This window comes from Anomaloglossus baeobatrachus, chromosome 1 (genome assembly GCF_048569485.1).
Source record: "Anomaloglossus baeobatrachus isolate aAnoBae1 chromosome 1, aAnoBae1.hap1, whole genome shotgun sequence".
In the NCBI taxonomy this organism is placed as follows: Eukaryota; Metazoa; Chordata; class Amphibia; order Anura; family Aromobatidae; genus Anomaloglossus; species Anomaloglossus baeobatrachus.
In genome coordinates, this window is record NC_134353.1 from 77027655 (window position 1) to 77051977 (window position 24323).

General features: G+C 42.7%; 1 protein-coding gene across 1 annotated transcript in view; it reads right to left on the bottom strand.

Moving 5' to 3' along the window:
- Positions 1-293: 293 nt before the first annotated feature.
- Positions 294-24323, bottom strand: part of WFS1 (wolframin ER transmembrane glycoprotein) — a 90577-nt gene continuing 66547 nt past the window's right edge. Inside the window, exons 5-8 of the mRNA XM_075346869.1 lie at positions 23628-23798; positions 18310-18390; positions 10906-11051; positions 294-7279 (exon numbers count right to left, since the gene is read on the bottom strand). Coding sequence (XP_075202984.1) covers positions 5471-7279; positions 10906-11051; positions 18310-18390; positions 23628-23798 — 2207 coding nt within the window. The 3' untranslated portion in view covers positions 294-5470. The remainder of the gene's footprint in view (positions 7280-10905; positions 11052-18309; positions 18391-23627; positions 23799-24323) is intronic.

Genomic DNA, 24323 nt, shown 5'->3' on the forward strand with positions numbered 1-24323 from the left:
GTAAAATAGTGCGTAAAGAATCTATAAGAATACCAATTCCTTGTTTTTCTTATTTGGGCTCTATGAGTGCCTGAGTTCTTTTTTTGTTCTAATTTTCTCCTGAGCACTTATTTGGTGATACGGGGTTCTCTCCAAAAACTGTTTTCCTATACCATGCTTCACTCAGATTACATAGAAAATACTGCTGACAAATTCCCTTTAAACAGCACAAGCAGTTTTTTTTTCTGGAAACATAAAACAGTAGTATTAAAACAAAAAAAATAAAAATAAAAAATGACCCAAGACTAAGGCAGGAAGATTGACAAACTTTAATTACAATATAAGGCATCATTTTATGGGAATTCACTGAAGTTCAGATCTAATGGAGTATATACAATGAGTTGGTGACACCAGGGTAGTGAATATTCTGCACATACATACACAATTATATAATGAAGAACCCATATACATATAAGACAATACAGAAGTGGCAGCCGATAGACACGTCCTAGCCTTCATGCTTCATCCTACAGCAGTGGTGTAGTGTAGGTTGCCAGTATTTTGCATTTTGTAACCCGTGGTCAGTTCCTACACATGTCCTGTATTTTAAGACAATTTGTATGCAATGATAGTTTGTCCATTGATCCTCTAGTTCTTTTCTGCATTTTTGCTAAAATTCCACAGAATTTTAACACACACAATTGTCAGCTGTGGGAGAGCACAGTGCAGCACGTGTTATCTCGGGTAACTGCCTATGCAGAGCACAGCAGCTTGTCTTAGGCCATTACGCTCTGAGAATGCAGAGACCAAAATGGCAAGGATCACTGAATCATAATGGCATCTAAGGGGTAACATTTTTCCTTGTCAATACCTCGAAACACCGAGTCTGCAAATTGAGATTCTGGTTTGGCTTTTATCGCAAGTCATATGGCAAGGCTATTTAAAGAGTTGATGTTGACTTTTCGAATTGCTACTTCTAATAGGTGGCGCTACAGCACAAGTCCTCGTTCTCACTGAAGAGGCAATTTGCAGGTAGCATATTATAATCTTTGCCATTAGTCTTAACTGCTACACTTTACATTAGAACTTATGGCGCAGCGCCACCAACAGATGCCACATCAGCCCCTGAACCAAAGGTGCAGTGCCACCGATGCCAAATCAGCCTATGAACCAACGGCATAGTACCACCAACAAATGCGAAATCAGCCCCTGAACCCACAGCGCAGTGCCACTGGCAGATGCCAAATCAGCACCTGAACCCACAGTGCAATGCCACCAACAGATGCCAAATCAGCCTTTGAACCAACAGTGCAGTGCTACCGATGCCAAATCAGCCCCTGAAGCAACGGCGCAGTGCCACTATCAGATACCAAGTCAGCCCCTGAACCCATGACACAGTGCCACCAATAGATGCCAAGTCAGCTCCTGGCTGCTTTACTTATCTAGCTCGCTGGGCCACTCCTCCAACAAGCAGCAATACTGGACCCATCCTCCCACTCGCTCCCATCCTACACCCATTGTCCTATAGGACAAAATATTGTGCTGAAGGAGCCAATAAGCACCCAATGTGTTCTGTTATCTTAATGCTGGCAAAATTACACAAAGGAATTTTGTAAAACTCAAAATAGTGTTTAAATTATTTTAAGACAAAAATCTGATTATCAAAAAGTGAGAAAGCAAGAAACAGCAGGACTGAAGCAGTGGCCAAAATGTACTGTCCCTTCTCTGACTGGAGCCACAGATCTGACACCTACAGACAGGGGTACAGGGTCACCCCGAATACTTCCTCTTCCAACATGAAATGCTCCAGTTATTGTCTTGCATATCATGTGTTTCTAATACGCAGTATGCCTCCCCCGGCATTAGTAATCAGATTTATGCATTAAGACCTCTCTGTGGGCGGGGGACACGTCATTGAGCCATAATATAACAGTAAAAATATGTAATCGTGTAGGTTTATTGTGAATCAACAAGGAACATTTATGAAAAAGGAAAAAAAAAGGGAAGAAAACTGTAGATCCCAATGCTGAAAACTCGAAAATCAATTTGGAGAAGTTGCCTACTTCAATTTCCCTCTTCAAAGGTCGGCACCAAAATATGATTGATAAACTTGCATCACACTCAGTACCAAGGCGCTTGGTTGATAGAAACACATTGCCGGGTAATACCAAATGTCTCCCAAAATAAGGCAAATGTTCACTTACAAATTCAAGGAATTTCGTCCCTCCCCCTCTGCTTTCCCGACTACAATTAGGAGCATGTGCAAGGCATTCTTCTAATGACAGGACTACAAGATCACTAAATCACAAGACCACTTATGGTGGTCCTGGCTATTTGTTAAAAAGAACCGGTCACCAGATTTGGTGACTATAAGCTGCGGCCACCATCAGTGGGCTCTTATAAACAGCATTCTAACATGCTGTATGTAAGAGCAAAGGCCGATGTGTAGAACATAAAAATTACTTTATAATGCTCACCTAATGTGGGCGGTGCGGCGCAGACTGGTCGGATGGGGGTCTCAGTTCTCCGGTACCGGCGCCTCCTCTTTTGGACATCTTTCTCCCCCTTCCTCTGAAGCCTGGGTACATGACGCGTCCTACGTCATGCACACTGGCCGGCATTGAGGTTCTGCGCAAGCGCACTACAATACTTTGATCTGCCCTGCTCAGGACAGATCAAAGAGCGCGCCTGTGGAGGACCTCAATGCCGGCAAGTGTAGATGACGTAGGACGCGTCATGCACCCAGTTTCCTCCCACACTCCAAAAATCATACAGATAGGGAATTTAGATTGTGAGCCCCAATGGGGACAGTGTTGCCAATGTATCTAAAGCGCTGTGGAATCAATAGTGCTATAGAAGAGAATAAATAATATTTTATGATGATGATGATGATAATAATAATATAGCTATATATTCAAACTTAAAAAGAACAAAAGATTTATTAAATACAGCTGATTTAGTCAATATGTCCTTTTCTGATGATTGCCATGTTCATAACTTTAAAAGGGAAGCTATTCTCAGCTTGTCTTTCGGCTGGGTTTGGTTCTCAAGCGCCATCCCTATCACTTAAATGATGCCGAGCTCCAATATTAAAACACGTCCCACGGACACAAGAGGCCAGATTTCCGCAACTAATCCATCAAGTTCTTATTTCAGACAACTCCTTGACGCCAACAATCACAAATTCCGGTTACAGTACCAGTGGGTACTTTAGGATTAGAGATAACTTTCCTATATTATAATAAACTACAGCATTAAAGACCTTTCTGACGTAGACAGAACTTACATGTACAGATATACAAGTAAACGTTTCTTGTAATGATCGTGGTTATTGTATCTAGAGTTATAATACTGAGTTGTGTGCGGTGAAGGACGGCTATTTACAGGGATGCTCCATTTCGTATTGATGTTGATGCTATAATTTATAATTTAATAATTAGCATATTTTTAATACATCTTTGCTAAAAGCTACCTGGTGTTGTCAGATTTCTTTATTTTTAAAATAAAATTCTACAATCCCAATTCCCAAAACTCTTGTATTGGGCTTAAAGCGGTTCAGTTATGGGGCACTTAGAGGAGCAAATTATCTGATCCTACGAACACTCATTAAATTTATTAGTGATTGTTTGGTCCCCATCATCATTGATCGTCCTGTACAAGCTCCTAACTGCTTGAAATCAGCTTGCGTAAATGCACCATTAGTATTAATGGAGTATTCGGACATACAAAATAATCACCTAGAATGGGCAGCAATTGTTAAATTGGGTTTGCCTCCACTGTTGGGGTCCCCACCAAACCGAGCAACAAAACTTGTCCTGACTGCAAGATTTTGACTGGGAGGAGTGGGATGTAGGTGCTGATTGAAGTGGCAGAGCGCATGCGCCATTGGTGAACAGACAGCTTTTGTTCGCGGGTTATGTAATAATGTAAACCAGCCTCAACATACTAAAAATCTGCAAAATTGAAAAGAGCTTGTAAAAACAAGCAACTTTGCAATTTATGCCTTCTGAAAAATAACCTCAGATTTCAAGAAAAGAATTTTAACGCTATTGTTTAATGCTCCTAAGCGTACCTTTCCGGTCAGCTTTGCGATCTATCAAAGACAACCAATCTTCTAGGCAAGAAGCTCGGCGCTTTTGCTTTACAGCCTGAAAGTGCTACTCTGAAGCTAACCAGATCCTTGGACTCCTACGATGTTGAAGAAGCAAAGGAATGGAGAAGCAAATATAGCTGGCCATTAGTATAACCATGCCATCTATCCAAAAAGTTGATTTTCACGAGCGTGCATCCTCAGGCAGGAGAGCGGGTATGATTCTGAACATTCTTAAAGGAGAACAAGCCGTTAAAGGGAATCTGTCAGGTGGTTTTGTAGTACAATCCTTTAAATAGTGCTTAAAGAGATCTTTCAGGATCAGTAAGTTTATTGCTCTACCTCATCCTGTTATGTTGCTGTAAGCTCCATAGAATTCAATGTCTTGTGCACGCAAGTCAAGTGTATGTAAATAAAATTTGCATATTCACAACTCCATGCACCCACCTTCCAGTGCATTCACTGGAGGGAGTACGGGTGGGGGAAACAATGCAAATTCAGTTCATATTTACTTTCCCTGATGCCAGCACTGAAAGGTGGGAGGGAGAAGGAGGGAACATGCAGTTTGTATTTGCATATGTTTGACTAGTTACTACATCACACTGAATTCTATGGAGTTTACAACAAGATAACAGGATAATGTAGAGCAATAAAACCTAGTGATCATGAAAGTTCTCCCTATTTAAAGAGAACATTAGTATTGCACTAGAAAATCACCTGACAAATTCCCTTTAATTTTGAAAAAAAAGTGTCTGCTGCAGACACAGCCAATGAATAAGAGTGGCATTTGTTTATGTAAAGGGTTCGGGGGGGTGTAAAAAAAAAAAAAGAAAAACACAGACCTATTTTTATAATGCTAAAGGTGCTAATCAGCCAGACCTAAAGCATGGCCTATAGGCGGCAAGATAATGACATTCTAACAATACTAACAAACACATACCAATACAGGATCAGTGATCAGCAGTTTACGGACAGGTTTCAAGTAGCAAAAACTTTTTTTATTCTTTTTTTTTTTTACACCTGTATAGAACGTTATAATAGATGAACTCCCGTGTTAAAATTGGTGAATAGGTGTCAATACTTTGTCCAATCTAAAACTTGAGCAAATGAAAATGAAATCCATAGAATGAAGACACCAAACCGCTGTTAAACTGAAGTGCATGTGCCATTACAATAAAACTAGTGCAAAAAAGTGCAATGGCATTCTCTCTCCATGGCACCAAACAAGAGAAGGCAGATAACTGAAAGCCTCTGAATTGGTGCCAAGAGTAAACACCCCTGTTTTTTCCCTGCACTATTTATTTTGACATGACCCCCTTTGTGAAGGCAATCGGCAAAGTGCGGAAGTAAAAAGCTACAAGAGGAGCTTTCTTTGGTTTTTGGAGGTCACTAGTGACGTTCTCACACAGCAGACAGAAAAGGGGAAAAGAAAAAATCAAAAGCAAATTTTATGGCAATGTGGACATTGAGCCTCCAGTCGTGCTCGATCTTGACATGTCTGGAGGAGGGAGTCAGTTTGGCCAGGCAATTTAGGCAGCCGATAGCCTTGAGCTCAAACACCGGCCACTTGCTTCCTAGACGTCCCTCGAGGATGGTGCTAAATTCTATGATACTCCCCTGCCGTAAGCTTAACAACACAGTTTTGAACTCGTTGCTCGCTTTTAGAACAATATCTTTCGTAACATCGTCTTCTTCCAGGGTTCGGTTCCCATTTTTATTGTTTAAAGGCATGCCAACCGAGATTTCAAATTTGTACCGGTCAAATTTCTTCATATGGCATGCAAATTTGGACAAGAACTTGAGCCGGCAAAGTTCCTCCTCTTCCATGGTGACATTCTGCGGATCACAGAGTGGGTAGGCTTCTCCGTACAAGCATCTCATCCAGTCTCCAATGTAAAGAGGAAGCATGTTTACGGCAGATTCGGCACTGTTGTCGATTTCTGTGACACGGACATATTTGAATCTGCCTGTCCAGGTCACCCTATGACCTTCCAAATGGCTGCATAAAATTTGTGTCCTTGCCATGTTGGTCTCTTTCCATGCCCTTGGACCACACAAAAAGCTATACTGCTGCCAGGTTAGCGTGGAGTTGTACACTTTCATCCCTTCTGAACGGTAGACGTATACCCAACAAAACATGAAGATGGCGGTGATCCATACCAATATCAACTTGACAATGGAGCTTTTCGTAAGAGATTTAAACATTTCTACAGCCGAGTAATTGGCTTTCGACCACCAACGAAGACCTATCGGAACGGTACACAAAACGAGGGTTACCACAATCTTGGTCAATTCTAAGGTCAAAAACCACTTAATGAAATGGACAACGCATATGACGGCAATGCCCACTAGGAGAATGGGAAGCGCAAAGATGAAGAAAAAGTAACCAATGGATGCACGGATAAGGCCAATGGTGGTAGATTCTCGAAGAATCACAACCGAAAGCTCACACCACATGAAGCAAACCAAGTACGGGACAAGATAACAATACACACCCTTAAAATTCCTCAACTGAGCCATCCTAAAGAAGAGGTAAAATAAGTAGATGAAGAAAATGCAAGGGATGCTAATGTGAAACACAATGAAGTGCCCAACTGGCACAGCAAAGAAGGTTTTGCTAAGTAAACTGATATAGGGCACAGAATCTGGCAACACTCCTACGAAGGTGAGCGCTCCGGCTGCAATTTCAGTTATTAAAGCCCTCCGAGTGTAAGGTTCTGCACTCGTGCTCAAACTCAAGTAGCTGGTAATAGTAAAGAAGATGGATACGATCGCCAGCTCGGAGCAGGGAATCCAGTGTCGGTCTGATATGGGAAATGAGAAGATGACAAAAAATACAGAAATCAAGAAATATAAATAGGGTTCGAGGTGGTTCCAACCAAAGTTCACTTCGGCTTGCTCAACGTCCAGATTCGGTTCAAAGCGAAGCAGAAGATCCGTGAGAGCTCGAAAGTTCTCCCAAGCTTTGCTGTCCTGGAAAACCTTCAGAGTGCAAATCACCATAGAAATAAAGGACAAGTAGAAGATGACTAGAGGGATGAAGAAGGCAAAAAAGTCTATGGTGAGGTTACTGATGATGAAGAAAAAAATGAGTGCATTGATGTGATGTGTAGGCATAATGGTGGACAGCCAGTGCATCCCGGCCTTGGAGGCCATGTCTATCAGATATTCTTTTAACTCCATGATGACATGTAGTGGATACTTCACAATCTAGAAAAAAGATAAAGAGGTTGCAAGTTATTAATGTGAAATATATTATGAACCCATTAAAACATAAGACTGTTCATTTTATATTTCTATTTCATAAGTCAATAGTACACGAAAATAAAAAGCTTTGTGACAAATCTGCTTTTTTCCTCCTCTTACTCCCAAACTCATAATGAAATCTGCATTTAGTGAAGACGGGTTTTACCATTATGGAGATAAGTTGGTGCTTTTAAATTCTACGGAGAAGAGAATCGGGAGGAGCTAGAGACAGACAGAAATTCTGCTGCAAGTTCTCCTACAAAACTCCATAGAACTAACGGATTTTTTTAGGTACTAGTTATAAAAAAAAATATAAAATAAATATAATATAATATATACAGTGCCTACAAGTAGTATTCAACCCCCTGCAGATTTAGCAGGTTTACACATTCGGAATTAACTTTGCATTGTGACATTTGGACTGTAGAAGCCTGGAAGTGTGAAATGCACTGCAGCAAAAAAGAATGTTATTTCTTTTTTTTTTTTTTTTTTTTTAAATTGTGAAAAGTTTATTCAGAGGGTCATTTATTATTCAACCCCTCAAACCACCAGAATTCTGTTTGGTTCCCCTAAAGTATTAAGAAGTATTTCAGGCACAAAGAACAATGAGCTTCACATGTTTGGATTAATTATCTCTTTTTCCAGCCTTTTCTGACTAATTAAGACCCTCCCCAAACTTGTGAACAGCACTCATACTTGGTCAACATGGGAAAGACAAAAGGAGCATTCCAAGGCCATCAGAGACAAGATCGTGGAGGGTCACAAGGCTGGCAAGGGGTACAAAACCCTTTCCAAGGAGTTGGGCCTACCTGTCTCCACTGTTGGGAGCATCATCCGGAAGAGAAAGGCTTATGGAACTACTGTTAGCCTTCCACGGCCTGGACAGCCTTTGAAAGTTTCCACCCGTGCCAAGGCCAGGCTTGTCCGAAGAGTCAAGGCTAACCCAAGGACAACAAGGAAGGAGCTCCGGGAAGATCTCATGGCAGTGGGGACATTGGTTTCAGTCAATACCATAAGTAACGTACTCCACCGCAATGGTCTCCGTTCCAGACGAGCCTGTAAGGTACCTTTACTTTCAAAGCGTCTTGTCAAGGCTCGTCTACAGTTTGCTCATGATCACTTGGAGGACTCAGACAGACTGGTTCAAGGTTCTCTGGTCTGATGAGACCAAGATCGAGATCTTTGGTGCCAACCACACACGTGACGTTTGGAGACTGGATGGCACTGCATACGACCCCAAGAATACCATCCCTACAGTCAAGCATGGTGGTGGCAGCATCATGCTGTGGGGCTGTTTCTCAGCCAAGGGGCCTGGCCATCTGGTCCGCATCCATGGGAAGATGGATAGCACGGCCTACCTGGAGATTTAAGCCAAGGACCTCCATCAAGGATCTTAAGATGGGTCGTCATTTCATCTTCCAACAAGACAACGACCCAAAGCACACAGCCAAGAAAACCAAGGCCTGGTTCAAGAGGGAAAAAATCAAGGTGTTGCAGTGGCCTAGTCAGTCTCCTGACCTTAACCCAATTGAAAACTTGTGGAAGGAGCTCAAGATTAAAGTCCACATGAGACACCCAAAGAACCTAGATAACTTGGAGAAGATCTGCATGGAGGAGTGGGCCAAGATAACTCCAGAGACCTGTGCCGGCCTGATCAGGTCTTATAAAAGACGATTATTAGCTGTAATTGCAAACAAGCGTTATTCCACAAAATATTAAACCTAGGGGTTGAATAATAATTGACCCACACTTTTATCTTGAAAATTTATTAAAATTTAACTGAGCAACATAACTTGTTGGTTTGTAAGATTTATGCATCTGTTAATAAATCCTGCTCTTGTTTGAAGTTTGCAGGCTCTAACTTATTTGCATCTTATCAAACCTGCTAAATCTGCAGGGGGTTGAATACTACTTGTAGGCACTGTATAAAATCACATTGGGATTCTCCTCCATCTTCCTTGCATAAAACAGAGTTTTCTCTCTCTGCAACACTATCCTCCCTAGACAGAACAATGTTTTGCAGTTATAGGAGGACTCAGAATTTATCAATAGATTAAATGGACAGATCAGTTTTCACCTAAAAGCGTATCTGCCTCTACTCAAAACGTACAATGGTAAAAACACCAAATTATTTTTTGCCTAGAATAATTCCTACAAATCTCCAACAATCCATCATGATTAAAGGGAACTTGTGAGGTCCAATTTGCACCCAGAACCACAAGCAGTTCTGGGTGCATATTGCTAATCCCTGCCTAACTGTCCCAGCATCTAGTAGCATAGATAAAAGAGATCTTTAGAAAAACTAGTCACAAGGGCGTTAGTTCCCCCGACTTGTCCGCCCTCTTAGTATGTTAGCACGCCCACTGTGGCATGCTAAGATGCTATTCAATGCAGCGTCCTCATCAGACACCCTGTTTAGGGTCAGAGCTCATGATCAGAAGCCCGGTCAAGTGTAATAGGCCTCTCTGAAGCCGGGACGTGTACACCCGGCTTCATAATGCGCAGGGCCGGCAGTGCGGGGACTTTTGATCATGCGTACGAAGCCTAAACAAGGCTTCTGAGGAGGTGACAACGGACACAGGTACGTGCATCACCGCAGTTGACAATGGGCATTGAATAGCATGTTATCATATTAGCATGCCCACAGGGGTGTGCTAAGAGGGCAGACTAGTAGGGGAACCAACGCCCTTGTGACTAGTCCCTGCTTTCATTAGCATATCATAAAGGATCTTTAGAAATACTTTTTCTAAAGCTCTCTATCTATGCTAGACATACAGGGACGATTAGGCAGGGATTAACAATATACACCCACAACTGCTTGAGGTTCTGGGGGCATTTTGCATCTGACAGGTTCCTTTTAATTCTACAGTTAGCAAGTAGAAGAAAAAAAAAATCCCAGAGAGTGGAAGTAAAGATAATGTTACTGTTTAAGTCCGGTTTTTAGGTTACATATATATATGTTTTAAAAAAGACTTGACAATATTCTCAGTTTTCATGTCATGATGTTAAAATACAATAAAAAAAAAACAAAAAACAAAAACACCAAAAAATAATCAACTGAAATGTTGCAATTTTTATACTGGTCACTGGACTCGCACTTCCCTTTCTGTAAATATAGCTTTTCAGCAGTCTCATTATCGTCAGAGACATGATTACAATCATACAGTGTTAATCCTCTGATACCTCCGGCTATTTATTATAGAGGATATCACAGTTCACCTCCTCCCACTCCCTTCACAATCACTTCCAAATTAGAGATTGCTCAGATTAGAAGCTCTAACGGCTTCTACACAAAAGATTGTCTTCTCCGACACGATCTATTGCTGCTAATGTCAATGTGCCCAACAAGAAGGAGTCTAAGGTAAAGCCTAGCAAAGCTTGATTTAAGCAATAGCTCATTTTATGAGGACACATTCCTTTAAAGTTCAAAGCCGCTACATAGCATCACCCGGCTAGAATCCCTCTATAATTGGGGGATACACTAATTATTGGAATGTGCACTCTTGTGACGTAAGGATGAAGGTTTCTCTCCAGTCTTTACATGTCACAGTAAGTGTAGGTTTTGTAATCCTATAGAACATTTGCGTTACCTTTTGTCGGAGAGGCAGCTCCTCCGGGCTCTTTCCTGCAAACTCGTCATCTTCATTATCGTCGAGGAACAAGTGTGACGGTACAATGCCCTTGGCATATTTTTTTGTAATTTCTACAAAATCATCCACAGCAATGAAGCTCTTGGCTGTGGAAAAAATAATAAAAATAAGTTAAATGTAAATGTGAATCCCATAGTAATGCAGTACATGTAAAGATACAAAAGTTCACTTGGCTCCGTTAACCCCATCCTTTGAATATAGTGGTGAATTGAATATTCAGCAGTGGCCACAGACCCAGGGCCAGCAGCCAAGAGGCCATCAGCTTAGGAGTTAGACTCTGTTTAAACACAGAATGACTGTTCAAACCAAACACAGCCTTGGCATAGCAACAGTTGTCACACAAAGTTTTGCTTACTCGCCGAGTATCATGGCGGCATCAGACACTGTTCACACTACAGATTCTGACACTCCATGCTATGTGTTTTCTCTGGTGCGTCTAAGTTACACAGGCAGGCTCGGGTGTCGACCAGATGTGTGCTCATTAATGGTCAGGCTAGCAAGAGTTAACCTCTGCTAGCCTGGTAGTTACCTCTGGGATCACATGTTGGTGGAAACCTATCACATTTACTGCCCGCATTTTTAAGATGGTGGAATTTGTCTGCCCATGCCGACTATAGCTTATTGCAGTGTTGGTCTGTGTGCTGGTGTGTCCCAGTCCTGCTGCTGACTATTGCATGGTGCTTGGAGGTGTAGTTGAATTCTCTCGCCATCGTGTAGTTGAATTCTCTCGCCATCGTGTGGTTTCCTCTCTGCTCCTATTTTCCTCCTTACCTGTTATTGTCTTATACCTTTGTATGAACATGCTGTGAGATATTTTTGGTTTCACTTGTTTTTCTCGCTCTGTTGGTGTTATCACATTCCTGTCCTGGCCCTCTCCTGGGGTAGGGGTGAAAGATCAGTGCTGTTGAGGAACAGGGTCAGGTAAGAGGCTCAGACAACCTCACCTTCAGTGGTAACTCCGAGATAAGGGATAGCTAGGGCCCCTCTAGTCTGAGGGCCAGTCTAAGAGCCCTGGTACTCTGCTTTTCCCAATCATTGTGTCAACAGTCCTGTGGAACAGTCCAGTGAACCTGCTTGATTTATATATTTTTATCTCTAGCTTTTGTCAACAATTAAGTAAGATAAGGGACTAGATAGATGAGAGGGTAGGTGGAAAGATACATAAGTGTTTGGTGTGAACATTCATTCTATGCCGACAGAGCATTGCCATTCTTCTTGGTGGTTAAACGACTGCCAATTGGGTACAAAGAACCAGTCATTTAAAAAAGAATCCTTCAGCAGGTTTTTACCCCCAAAACTATACGCGTCTATCTTTTTCATACTAGGAAGTTGTTAGTCAGGTAGGAGGAGGTGGCTCTGAGTAGGGATTAGAGCTGGAGTGATGGAGGATTTAAATCTACCATAGTCCCTCATCCATATTTACATACCAGTTGAAAAGCCAATTTCTGAGTAATGGACACGTCATGTAAAAGGTATTGGGGGACTTATCTTTGAAAAAGATACACGCACATATAAGTTTTGGTGTAAACGTTTGCTGACATATTCCTCTTACACATACTGACCACACAACAATGTGCACAGAATGATCCGTAATAGACCGTTCTGTGAAGATAAACTGCTGTGGTTCTCAGCAGCACATGTCCTGTTTACACAGTGTGGATGTGCTGCCGAGAACGATATCACTGACATCTGCTGAGCATGTATGGCGTAAGTCAGTAGTGGGTGTATGCTGTATAGTCAGCAGATAATAGCTGGCTTTTGGTCGTGCTATTCTATGCGCCCATCAGCACTGCCATGACACGATAGCAGGGTGATGATGGATTGCCATGACAGCTGGGGGTCTGTTGAAGACGCTGGTTATCAGGAAGCTCCTTTGAAACACCGCTTGTGGCCGGGCTTCAAAGGAAAGCATGATTTTTACTATATGCAGCAATGCTGTCACAATCACATGTTCAAGGCCCCTAAGGGGACTAAAATACAGAGAAGAAAAAAAAAAAAGAAGGTTTAAAAGTAAAAAACAGAAAAACATGTTTGAATTACCCATTTCTCCCCCATCTCCATTAAAAAAAAAAAATTCACAAACTTTTTTTGCCACCGAAACAAAAAGGTTTGGAGAAGTTTTGAATGGTCCTAATCGTACTAATGAGGAGAATCATATCATATCGCCAGGACATATTTATCACACAATGTACTCTGCAAAAAACAATGCAAAATTTACCACATTTGGAATTAAATTTTCCAATTTTTCAGTACATGCGGTAAAATGAATGGAGCCATTCAAAAGAACAACACCTCCCGCAAAAACAGCCATTATACGTCTATGTGAGTAGCAAAGCACAGAAAAGTTATGGCTCCTGGAAGAAGCAAATTAATGCAAAAATGGAAATTGGCCATGTTGGGAAGGGGTTAAGAGAGCATAAAATGTTTCGGTGATTTTGCTTAGTCCTGATATTTGGGCAGTGTAAATCCTCCGTAAGTGCTATTATTGTGATGTGAAAGCATCTAAGTAACAATAGCTCAGCTGTGAAGCGTGCGAGGCAGAAAAATTACCTCTCCTGATGTGCATCACTCACTACTCTGGAAGATGTACCAGCATCCTCAATGCCAAGCATCTTCCAGAATAGTGTAAGCACTGGTCACCAGAGGCTTGAGCAGGGGGGAGGCGTTTTAATTTATACCACCACTTGACATGAGTCCTAAAAGCTCAGCCTTGTCCCTTTCCTGTGTTTGTAGGCCAACTGGCTGCAGCAGGAGCCTCCCCCTTTTAAAAAATAAACCACACCCCTCTCCTATCTCCCAGCAGAATATAGACAAGATCACTAATAAATTAAGCCATGTTTCGTGCAGATTTCTGTATATTCCTGACGCAAATCCAACAGATGAGGGGATAATGAGCTCCCGTTTGCAGCCATCATTCATTTCTATGTGTATTGTTCCTTTAAAGGGCGATGAATATTTCCTGCCATTTCCCGAGATACCTGCTGCCCGATCATCATCATGGATACAACTGAGCCTGATTCAATAATCACTTGTCTGTTTCATATTAACGGCTACAAATATTTGGGCGGACGGGACTTTTATTTTCTACTGCAATTTCGGATTTTCATCTGAACAGTGAATGATCCTTCGATAACGTTAAATGTTCTATGCATCAAATGTATGTATTCTTCAAGCTGAAAAACTAAAACAAAACAATAAAAAAATCATAGTAAACCTAAAAGCATTTCACACAGCTGCTCTGTTAATTGACTTTCAGCTCTTGATTGGAAAATCCCCCCCCCATATAAACCCACATGCCCTAAGATGACACCCCATTAACCTTGTTGTTAACCCCTTCAAGACTGGTTGGTCATTTCTTTCCAGTGCCATCACTATTTTTCCGTTGACATTACTTTTTTTGGGGGGTACACAAGTTGTACCTGTGAACAATATTAAATTTAACATACAATCTACAAAAAAAAAAAAAAATATATAGAATTTCCACACATCCTGCGCAAGAGAACGATACTGTAATCTAATATATAAAGCTGTGTTCGTGCGAGCGTGCGTGCGTGTCCGGGATTGGCATCTGCACCGTCGCAGCTACAGCCACAAAATTTTGCACACTCACACGTCTGGACCCCGAGAGCGACATAGGCTATGTTGTGAGGCGAAATTTTAACCCCGCGCGTTCCAATTTACCAATCAATTTTGCCCCTATCTACATAATGGGGAAAAAGTGAAACGAAAAGTGTATCCGCACCGTCGCATTTACAATCACGAAATTTTGCACAGACACCTCATGTGACCCAGGGAACGTCAGACTGTTTTGACAGGAAAATTTAACCCTGCGCTTTACAGTTACTCTCCAAAAAAACATGCCTCCATTAAAGTAAATGGAGCCTGGATCTACAGGTTATTAGTAGGAGCGATGATTGGTTGCTATAGGAACAAAAGACATTCATAGTATAAGAAGCTTATATGTGAGGTAATAAGATGTCGGTGGGGAGACAGACGGGGAAAGCGACAGACGGGGAAAGCGACAGACTGAGCACATTACTTGGCCAATTAAGTTAAATCTGTGTGTAATATCTGTGGTGTTGAAATATATGTTGTGAAATGCTTCTATTAGCTTAGTTTTTGCCTTTTAATAATTACATTTCTATCTATTTGTTTTGTGGTGTTTGTGTGCAGAATACATTTTTGTTAATACATTCTATTTTGTTAACAACAGTTATTAAATTATTAATATATAATATAACAGTTATTAAGTTATTATTGTCTTAAAACAATATACCGTATTTTTCGGACCATAAGAAGCACTTTTTTTCCCCCAAATGTTGGGGGAAAGTTGGGGGTGCGTCTTATGGTCTGACTATAGGGCTGCGGCCGGGAATGAGGGTGCTGCGGTGGAGCGGGTCATCGGGGGCATGAGCAGGCAGTAGCAGCGCCTGCCGTGACCACGTGGGCCCGCTCATTACATATGCACGCCCATCTCTCAGCGCAGAAGCCGGCGCTGACAGGTGGGCGGGAGGATGAGCGGGGACGCGCGCATAGTAAAGAGCCGGCCCGCATGATCACCCCTGGCAATTACAGCCTTGAGTGATCATGTGCGGCTGTATTCACTGCCCCCCGCGCGTCGGCGGCGTCATCAGCGCGGGGTGCAGTGAATCAGTGTACTCACCCGTCCCCGTGTGTGGCGCCGTCCCCCTGCAGCACGCGATGTCTTCCTGTCTGTGCCGGTCAGCTGATCTGTGCTGAGCTGATCAGCTGATCTACACAGACAGGAAGACATCGCGATGCTGCAAGGGAACGGCTCCACACACACAGATCAGTGGCGCAGAGATGAAGATGATCGGTGCTGCAGGGAGTGAGGAAGAGGAGAGTATAAACGTTTATTTTTTTTTCTCTGTGCTATAGGATACAGGCCATATACCAGGATGGTATATGAGCACGATGGGGGCATATAGCAGGATGGGAGTATATGAGCAGGATGGATGGGGGGTATATGAACAGGATGGGGGTATATGAACACGATGGGAGTATATGAGCAGGATGGATGGGGGTATATGAACAGGATGGATGGGTGAATATGAGCAGGATGGATGGGGGATATATCAATAGGATGGGGGGTATATGAACAGGATGGGAGTATATGAACAGGATGGGAGTATATGAACAGGATGGGAGGGCTATGAACAGGATGGGAGTATATGAACAGGATGGGAGTATATGAACAGGATGGGAGGGCTATGAACAGGATGGGAGTATATGAACAGGATGGGAGTATGTGAACAGGATGGGAGTATATGAGCAGGATGGGAGTATATGAACAGGATGGGAGTATATGAACAGGATGGGAGTATATGAGCAGGATGGGAGTATATGAGCAGGATGGGAGTATATGAACAGGATGGGAGTATATGAGCAGGATGGGAGTATATGAACAGGATGGGAGTATATGAACAGGATGGGAGTATATGAACAGGATGGGAGTATATGAACAGGATGGGAGTATATGAACAGGATGGGAGTATATGAACAGGATGGGAGTATATGAACAGGATGGGAGTATATGAGCAGGATGGGAGTATATGAGCAGGATGGGAGTATATGAGCAGGATGGAGTATATGAGCAGGATGGGGTATATGAACAGGATGGGGGTATATGAGCAGGATGGGAGTTTATAGCAGGATCATATACAAGGCAGGAGGATCATTACCAGGATGGGGTACCTTAGTAGAGAATTTGGGGACATTACCCCCATAACAGTGTCAGCAGCAGATCCTCGCCCCATAACAGTGTGTCATGACCACATTTTTTTGCTTAAAGTTTTATTTTCCCATTTTCCTCCTCTAAAACCAGGGAGCGTCTTATAGTCCGAAAAATACGGTACTCTGGGAACCGCTTTCTAAAATCCTCAACTTGTGGGTTTTCTGCCCGCTTTCCGATCAAGTCTTGGAAATAACGAAACGTCACCTTCGGATTCTTAGGTGCCAGCCCTATACACACATACATATACACACACACACACACACACACACGCTTTCAGTTTTTCAGATTTTTCTCTTTATAGGTATACTTTTGTATTTTTGAGTAAAATGTAAATTGTTCTTTTATGCTATAAACTACTGACGACGTCTCCGAATTTCCAAGCAATACATTTTGTATTTATTTTCTGAAAATGAGAATTGGTCAAAATAACAAAACAATGCATTGCTTTCAGACCTCAAATAATGCAAAGAAAACAAGATCATAATTTAGAAACAGCAATACTAATAATGTTTTACATCAGGAAAAGTTCATAAATCAATATTTTGTGGAGTAACCATGATTTTTAATCCCATCTTTCATGCGTCTTGGCATGCTTTCCACCAGTCTTTCACACTGCTTTTGGATGACCTTATGCCACTCCTCGTGAAAAAATGAAAGCAGCTCTTCTTTGTTTGATGGCTTGTGACTATCCATCTTACTCTTGATTACATTACAGAGGTTTTAAACGGGGTTCAGGTCTGGGGATTGGGCTGGCCATGACAGGGTTTTGATATATTGGTCCTTTTTCCACACATTGATTGACTGACCAAGTTGTGTGGCATGGTGCATTGTCCTGCTGGAATAACCAGTCTTCAGAATTGGGGAACATTGTCTGAGCAGAAGCAAGAAACTGTTTTTCCCGGATAACATTGTATGCGGCTTGATTCAAACGTCCTTCGCACATTTGTTGAATTTTCTTTACCCAATTTTCAGCTTTGCCCTTTACACCTGCTAGTCTAATTGTTAGACGGAGACCTAACGGCTGGAGAGGATGATACAGGAGTATCTCCAAATGAACATCGATGCCATGACTGTGCAACTGGAGCCTTGCTCATTTTGGGCTTCCAATCTTGAAAAATGGCCTGAGCTCGCCACTTACGCCTTGGAGATCTTGTGTCCTGCAGCCAGAGTGAAATTTGGTGAAGGATTGGTGATGATCTGGGGATGCTTCAGCAAGGATGGAGTTGGGCAGGTTAAACTTCGTGAAGGACGTATGAATCAAACCGCATACAAGGATATCCTAGAAAAACAGTTGCTTGAAACAGTTCATGAAAGGTTTATGAAGGCTGTAGGAGTGTACTTTGCCCCAGAGACTAATCGGTTGGTGGTGTGCTCTGTAAGTGAAATGGTTAAAAAAACAGTAGCAATCAAAGCACAGGTCCAGTCGCTGCTATTACAGTAAGAATCTGGCAATGTAATAAAGCCAGCGTCTCCCAGGTATGTTGCGAGCTCAGCTTCTGAGCCTGCTCCATACACCGGCAACCAACATGTTATGTCTCACATAGCGTTTTGTAATTACCCCTGAACTAACACCAGGCAGCAATACTCACATTCACAGCTAACTAAGCGTTCCAGCACCCGACGCTCCTTCTGGGCGGCTTTTGGGATGGGTCCAGGCGGTTGTTCTCCATCTGTAAAACCAAAAGTAATTAAAAAAAATAATAACTAACAGCCCCCGATTGAAATCATATAGCTCAATGCTCATCTACTAATAGACCTAGGAATGAAGTATCAAAATATAAAACTAATAAGGGGTCTGAAATACGGTTTTCAAAGGATGAACATGCGAAGAGTTGTAGTACAGTGACAAAGTTCAATAAGGTATTGTGGTTTAATGTAAAAACAAAAAAACAACATAGAGCTCATCGACCTCTATGTCCCGAGTAAATCAAGAATCATGACATGAATGAATGAATGCTGCAGTTGGACACAGTATCCTCCGGCTCTCTGCCCCATTATTCACACTTACATGTAAGAGTAACTATTACTACAAAAGGGTTTTCCAGGATACAATTTTATTTCAATCTGTGTGTGTGTATGTATGTATGTATGTATGTATGTATGTATGTATGTATGTATGTATGTATGTATGTATGTATGTATGTATGTATGTATGTATGTATGTATGTATGTATGTATGTCCGGGATTGGCATCTGCACTGTCGCAGCTACAGCCACAAACGTTTGCACACTCACACGTCTGGACCCCGAGACCGTCATAGGCTATGTTTTGAGGGGAAATTTTAACCCCGCGCTTTACAGTTATTCGCCAAAAAACATGCCTCCATTAAAGCGAATGAAGCTGGGAGCCACAGTGCAGCCAGAACTTCAGAAGAATGCGCAGCCACGCCCTTAAATATAATGTTGGCGTGTCACAATGCAGCCAGGGAAAGAGGCAAGACACAGACCGAGTAAGAAACAGACAGACAGGGTAAGAGACAGACAGGGAAAGAAAGGGAAAGAGACAGACCGGGTAAGGCTATGTGCGCACGTTGCGTAATTGCATGCAGTTACGCTGCGATCTGCACCACAGCGTAACTGCATGCGTCCTGTGTCCCCTGCACAATCTATGGAGATTGTGCAGGAGACGTGCGCACGTGGCGTATTAGAGCGCAGCGCTTCGGCTGGTGCCCGAAGTGCGCGTTTTAAGAAGTGACATGTCACTTCTTTCATGCGCTCTGCATGAAGTCCCTGCTCTGTCTATGGGAGGGGCTGGGAGGGGCTACATGCAGAGCGCATGAAATCAGCTTTTGTTTCTGCAGCGATTTGAAGCGCACATGTGCTGTTCAAATCGCTGCAGAAATTTCTGCAGGGCAAGTACACAACGTGCGCACATAGCCTTAGAGACAGACAAAGACAGGTAAAGAGACAGACAAAGAGACAGAGGGAAAGAGACAGACGGAGAAAGAGACAGACAGACAAAGAGATAGAGAGAGAGAGATAGAGAGATATATACAGAGGGGGAGACAGACAGAGAATGGGAGAGAAACAGAGAGACAGTTACTATCCCGGGCGTTAATACATTCTATCCCGGAAATGTTAATACATTCTATTTTGTTAACAACAGTTATTAACCCGGGCGAAGTCGGGTAGTACAGCTAGTATATACAGTTAGGTCCAGAAATATTTGGACAGTGACACAAGTTTTGTTATTTTAGCTGTTTACAAAAATATGTTCAGAAATACAATTATATATATAATATGGGCTGAAAGTGCACACTCCCAGCTGCAATATGAGAGTTTTCACATCCAAATCAGAGAAAGGGTTTAGGAATCATAGCTCTGTAATACATAGCCTCCTCTTTTTCAAGGGACCAAATGTAATTGGACAAGGGACTCTAAGGGCTGCAATTAACTCTGAAGGAGTCTCCCTCGTTAACCTGTAATCAATGAAGTAGTTAAAAGGTCTGGGGTTGATTACAGGTGTGTGGTTTTGCATTTGGAAGCTGTTGCTGTGACCAGACAACATGCGGTCTAAGGAACTCTCAATTGAGGTGAAGCAGAACATCCTGAGGCTGAAAAAAAGAAAAAATCCATCAGAGAGATAGCAGACATGCTTGGAGTAGAAAAATCAACAGTTGGGTACATTCTGAGAAAAAAGGAATTGACTGGTGAGCTTGGGAACTCAAAAAGGCCTGGGCGTCCACGGATGACAACAGTGGTGGATGATCGCCGCATACTTTCTTTGGTGAAGAAGAACCCGTTCACAACATCAACTGAAGTCCAGAACACTCTCAGTGAAGTAGGTGTATCTGTCTCTAAGTCAACAGTAAAGAGAAGACTCCATGAAAGTAAATACAAAGGGTTCACATCTAGATGCAAACCATTCATCAATTCCAAAAATAGACAGGGCAGAGTTAAATTTGCTGAAAAACACCTCATGAAGCCAGCTCAGTTCTGGAAAAGTATTTTATGGACAGATGAGACAAAGATCAACCTGTACCAGAATGATGGGAAGAAAAAAAAGTTTGGAGAAGAATGGGAACGGCACATGATCCAAGGCACACCACATCCTCTGTAAAACATGGTGGAGGCAACGTGATGGCATGGGCATGCATGGCTTTCAATGGCACTGGGTCACTTGTGTTTATTGATGACATAACAGCAGACAAGAGTAGCCGGATGAATTCTGAAGTGTACCGGGATATACTTTCAGCCCAGATTCAGCCAAATGCCGCAAAGTTGATCGGACGGCGCTTCATAGTACAGATGGACAATGACCCCAAGCATACAGCCAAAGCTACCCAGGAGTTCATGAGTGCAAAAAAAGTGGAACATTCTGCAATGGCCAAGTCAATCACCAGATCTTAACCCAATTGAGCATGCATTTCACTTGCTCAAATCCAGACTTAAGATGGAAAGACCCACAAACAAGCAAGACCTGAAGGCTGCGGCTGTAAAGGCCTGGCAAAGCATTAAGAAGGAGGAAACCCAGCGTTTGGTGATGTCCATGGGTTCCAGACTTAAGGCAGTGATTGCCTCCAAAGGATTCGCAACAAAATATTGAAAATAAAAATATTTTGTTTGGGTTTGGTTTATTTGTCCAATTACTTTTGACCTCCTAAAATGTGGAGTGTTTGTAAAGAAATGTGTACAATTCCTACAATTTCTATCAGATATTTTTGTTCAAACCTTCAAATTAAACGTTACAATCTGCACTTGAATTCTGTTGTAGAGGTTTCATTTCAAATCCAATGTGGTGGCATGCAGAGCCCAACTCGCGGAAATTGTGTCACTGTCCAAATATTTCTGGACCTAACTGTACATAAACATGGTGGCCGGCTGCAGCAATGATGGCATGACTACAGAGCAGGTTACCACTGCAGACAGTCAACAGACAAGTGCAGTGATTGGAAGGCAGGCGGCGCTGGACCAGGGGTGGGGTGTTGAATACAGTTGAGACTGTAAAATTTTACACATCTGAAAGCCTATAAAGAAATAAAAATTAATCCTTGAGAGCCCCTTTAAAAAGGACTCTTGGAGAGCATTAGGATTATTATTATGGGCATTAAAGAGGCACTCTGTGAGAATTATTGCAATCAGGGCACTAAAAGACTTTTGGAAAAGCATTATTACTATTGGGGGCAAATTACTAATTGGGACACGCTGGATGGGAATTACTACTACTAATAGCACTATGGGATATAGACATTTCCTCTGAATACACAGCAGGCCGCCAAGCAGGATGTAGAAAAATAGGGCTTTACCTTAGGATAAATTCATTACAAACTTCGAGAATCAAAAGTTTGACGGCTACTGCACTACATATTGTATCCGGTTACATTGTTATACAAGATGACTTACCAGGCACAAAATAAAAAAACAAATTAAAACAGTGCCTCGTCCCCCTTCTTCTACACAACATCGCTCCATATTCCATGTCCCCCTCCTTCTACCCTACATCGCTCCATATTTCATGTCCCCCTCCTTCTACCCTACATCGCTCCATATTTCATGTCCCCCTCCTTCTACCCTACATGGCTCCATATTCCATGTCTCCCATCCTCCTCCAGCCCATCTTTTCCTTTGCATCTACTCCAAAAGGGTTCTTATGATCTCCCTGATGAGAGTCGGGCTACTGTGACTAAGCCTCCCTTTATGCGCCATATTAATTCTGATAACGTGCTGCTGGCCCTGTACAATATTTATTAGACTAGGTTCACACTTCCGTTGTTTTAAATCCGTCAGCAACGGATCAGTCGTTTTTAAGTTGTCAACTGATGCAACGGATGTGTTTTTCACAGGATTCCTTTCACAGAAATCCAGTGAAAAACCGGATCCGTTGCGTCCGTTGCATCCGCTGTGCGTCCGTTTTTTGACGGATCAGTCATGATCCGTTTGTGTTTGGGACTGCCCAGTGGGTGTGCCAAACCTGCTGGGCATGCTCAGTAGAGCATGACGGAATCCAGCACTGGATTCCGTCGTAAGACGGATTACGACGGAATCCAGCACCATAGACATACATTACAAGCGTGACGGACTGCGGCGGATTCCTGCGTGGTGCATCAATTTTGACGGCCAGAAAAACATTACATTCTGCGTTGCTCCCCGCACAGCGGTCAGTCAAAAAACGATGATCCGCGACGCAGCGGATGCAACGCAGGGTCATCAGTCGCAATCCGCCACTAATGCAAGTCTATGGGACACAACAGAATCCGCTAAACAGATTCCGTTGTTTACCATAGCAGCGGACTAAGACTTGTACATTTTCGCGGAAATGTGAACTTAGCCTTACACATGTCTTCGTGGAGATCCAACAAAATTAAAAAGGTTTATAGTAGAACTGATCAAAAAGATGCACCAGACCATGGTCATGTGGCCATGATAGTAGTCCGTTGCCATCAGACCAGAGCCCTGAAGACCTCCTCCTACCTTCAGCATCCTCTAATTAATAGGCCCCCAGAAGGATACATGTCGTCACACAGCGACAATTCTGTCATGGAGCGTAGTAAGTAGAAGAGGTGTTGGGAATGCGAACAGGTAAAATACATGGCAGCATTCTGGTCCCACAGCCACAGATTACCAACATAGACGCCGGACCAGGGTACAGTGAATCTTTTGCTTAACTCTAATGGTATATGGTAAGAATATTACGCAGATCGATTTGGTCATTTAAGGAGACTTATTTAAGCGCTTTTAGCCCTCAACCTTCACCATCCAGGGGTCCTATAGTAGTTTCTACTCCAGTGTTGATTAGCCTCAGCGATGGGGTAATTTTATCTGCCCTGATGCCAGGGTATGTCATCGCAAGCCTTCCTAAAATGCTGTGCACGCGCCGCAGCTGTACAATTCTGGTTCATGCACAGTACAGCAAGGAGCAACCGCCCACAATACTTCATAAAAGGGATAAATAAGACTCTCTCCAGACCTTCAGCGTTAACCTGGCCGACATTCTCCAGCAGCTCAGACACAGAAAGCTGCTTCTTCTTCTTGGGGTTCAGCTTCCAGTACATCACCAGGGCGGCCTTCCTGACTGCTCTCTCCAGATCGGTCTCCGTGGACAGTTTCTTCACCTCGCTCTCATTCTCATTCGTAATTCCTGGAAAATAAAGAGCGGATGATTGAAAATTGATGTAGTGGTCAGTGTCCTACAGGTAATAAGAAATGTTCTGCCTCTGGCACCATATTTAAAAGAGGTTGTCTACTACCTTTACATTGATGGCCTATGTTTTGGATAGGTCATCAATGTCTGATCACCTGAGGTCCGACTCAAGGCACCCCCGCTGATCAGCTGTTCTTGGTGCCAGCAGAGGCAGCTGGAATTACCGAGTTCTGGAGCTGCCCCGTCCTCTTCCGACACTTCGATCTTCCGTAAAACTCCGAAATGTGTAAGGTGGGGCCATGAGGGACCAGTGTAATGGTGTGATATTGTGGGTTGTGTATCATTTTATGTAGGTTTGCATTTTAGGAGCCTTGTGCCATTCATTCTGTGTATTCCTTGTCTTGTCTGCAGGTTAATTATCTCAGCTTAGTTACCAGTCACTTGCCTTTGTGTGTACATTGTCCTGTTTGCAGGTTAATCACCCCTGGCTGGGCTTTTGTCCCTTAGTCTGGGGGAGGGGGG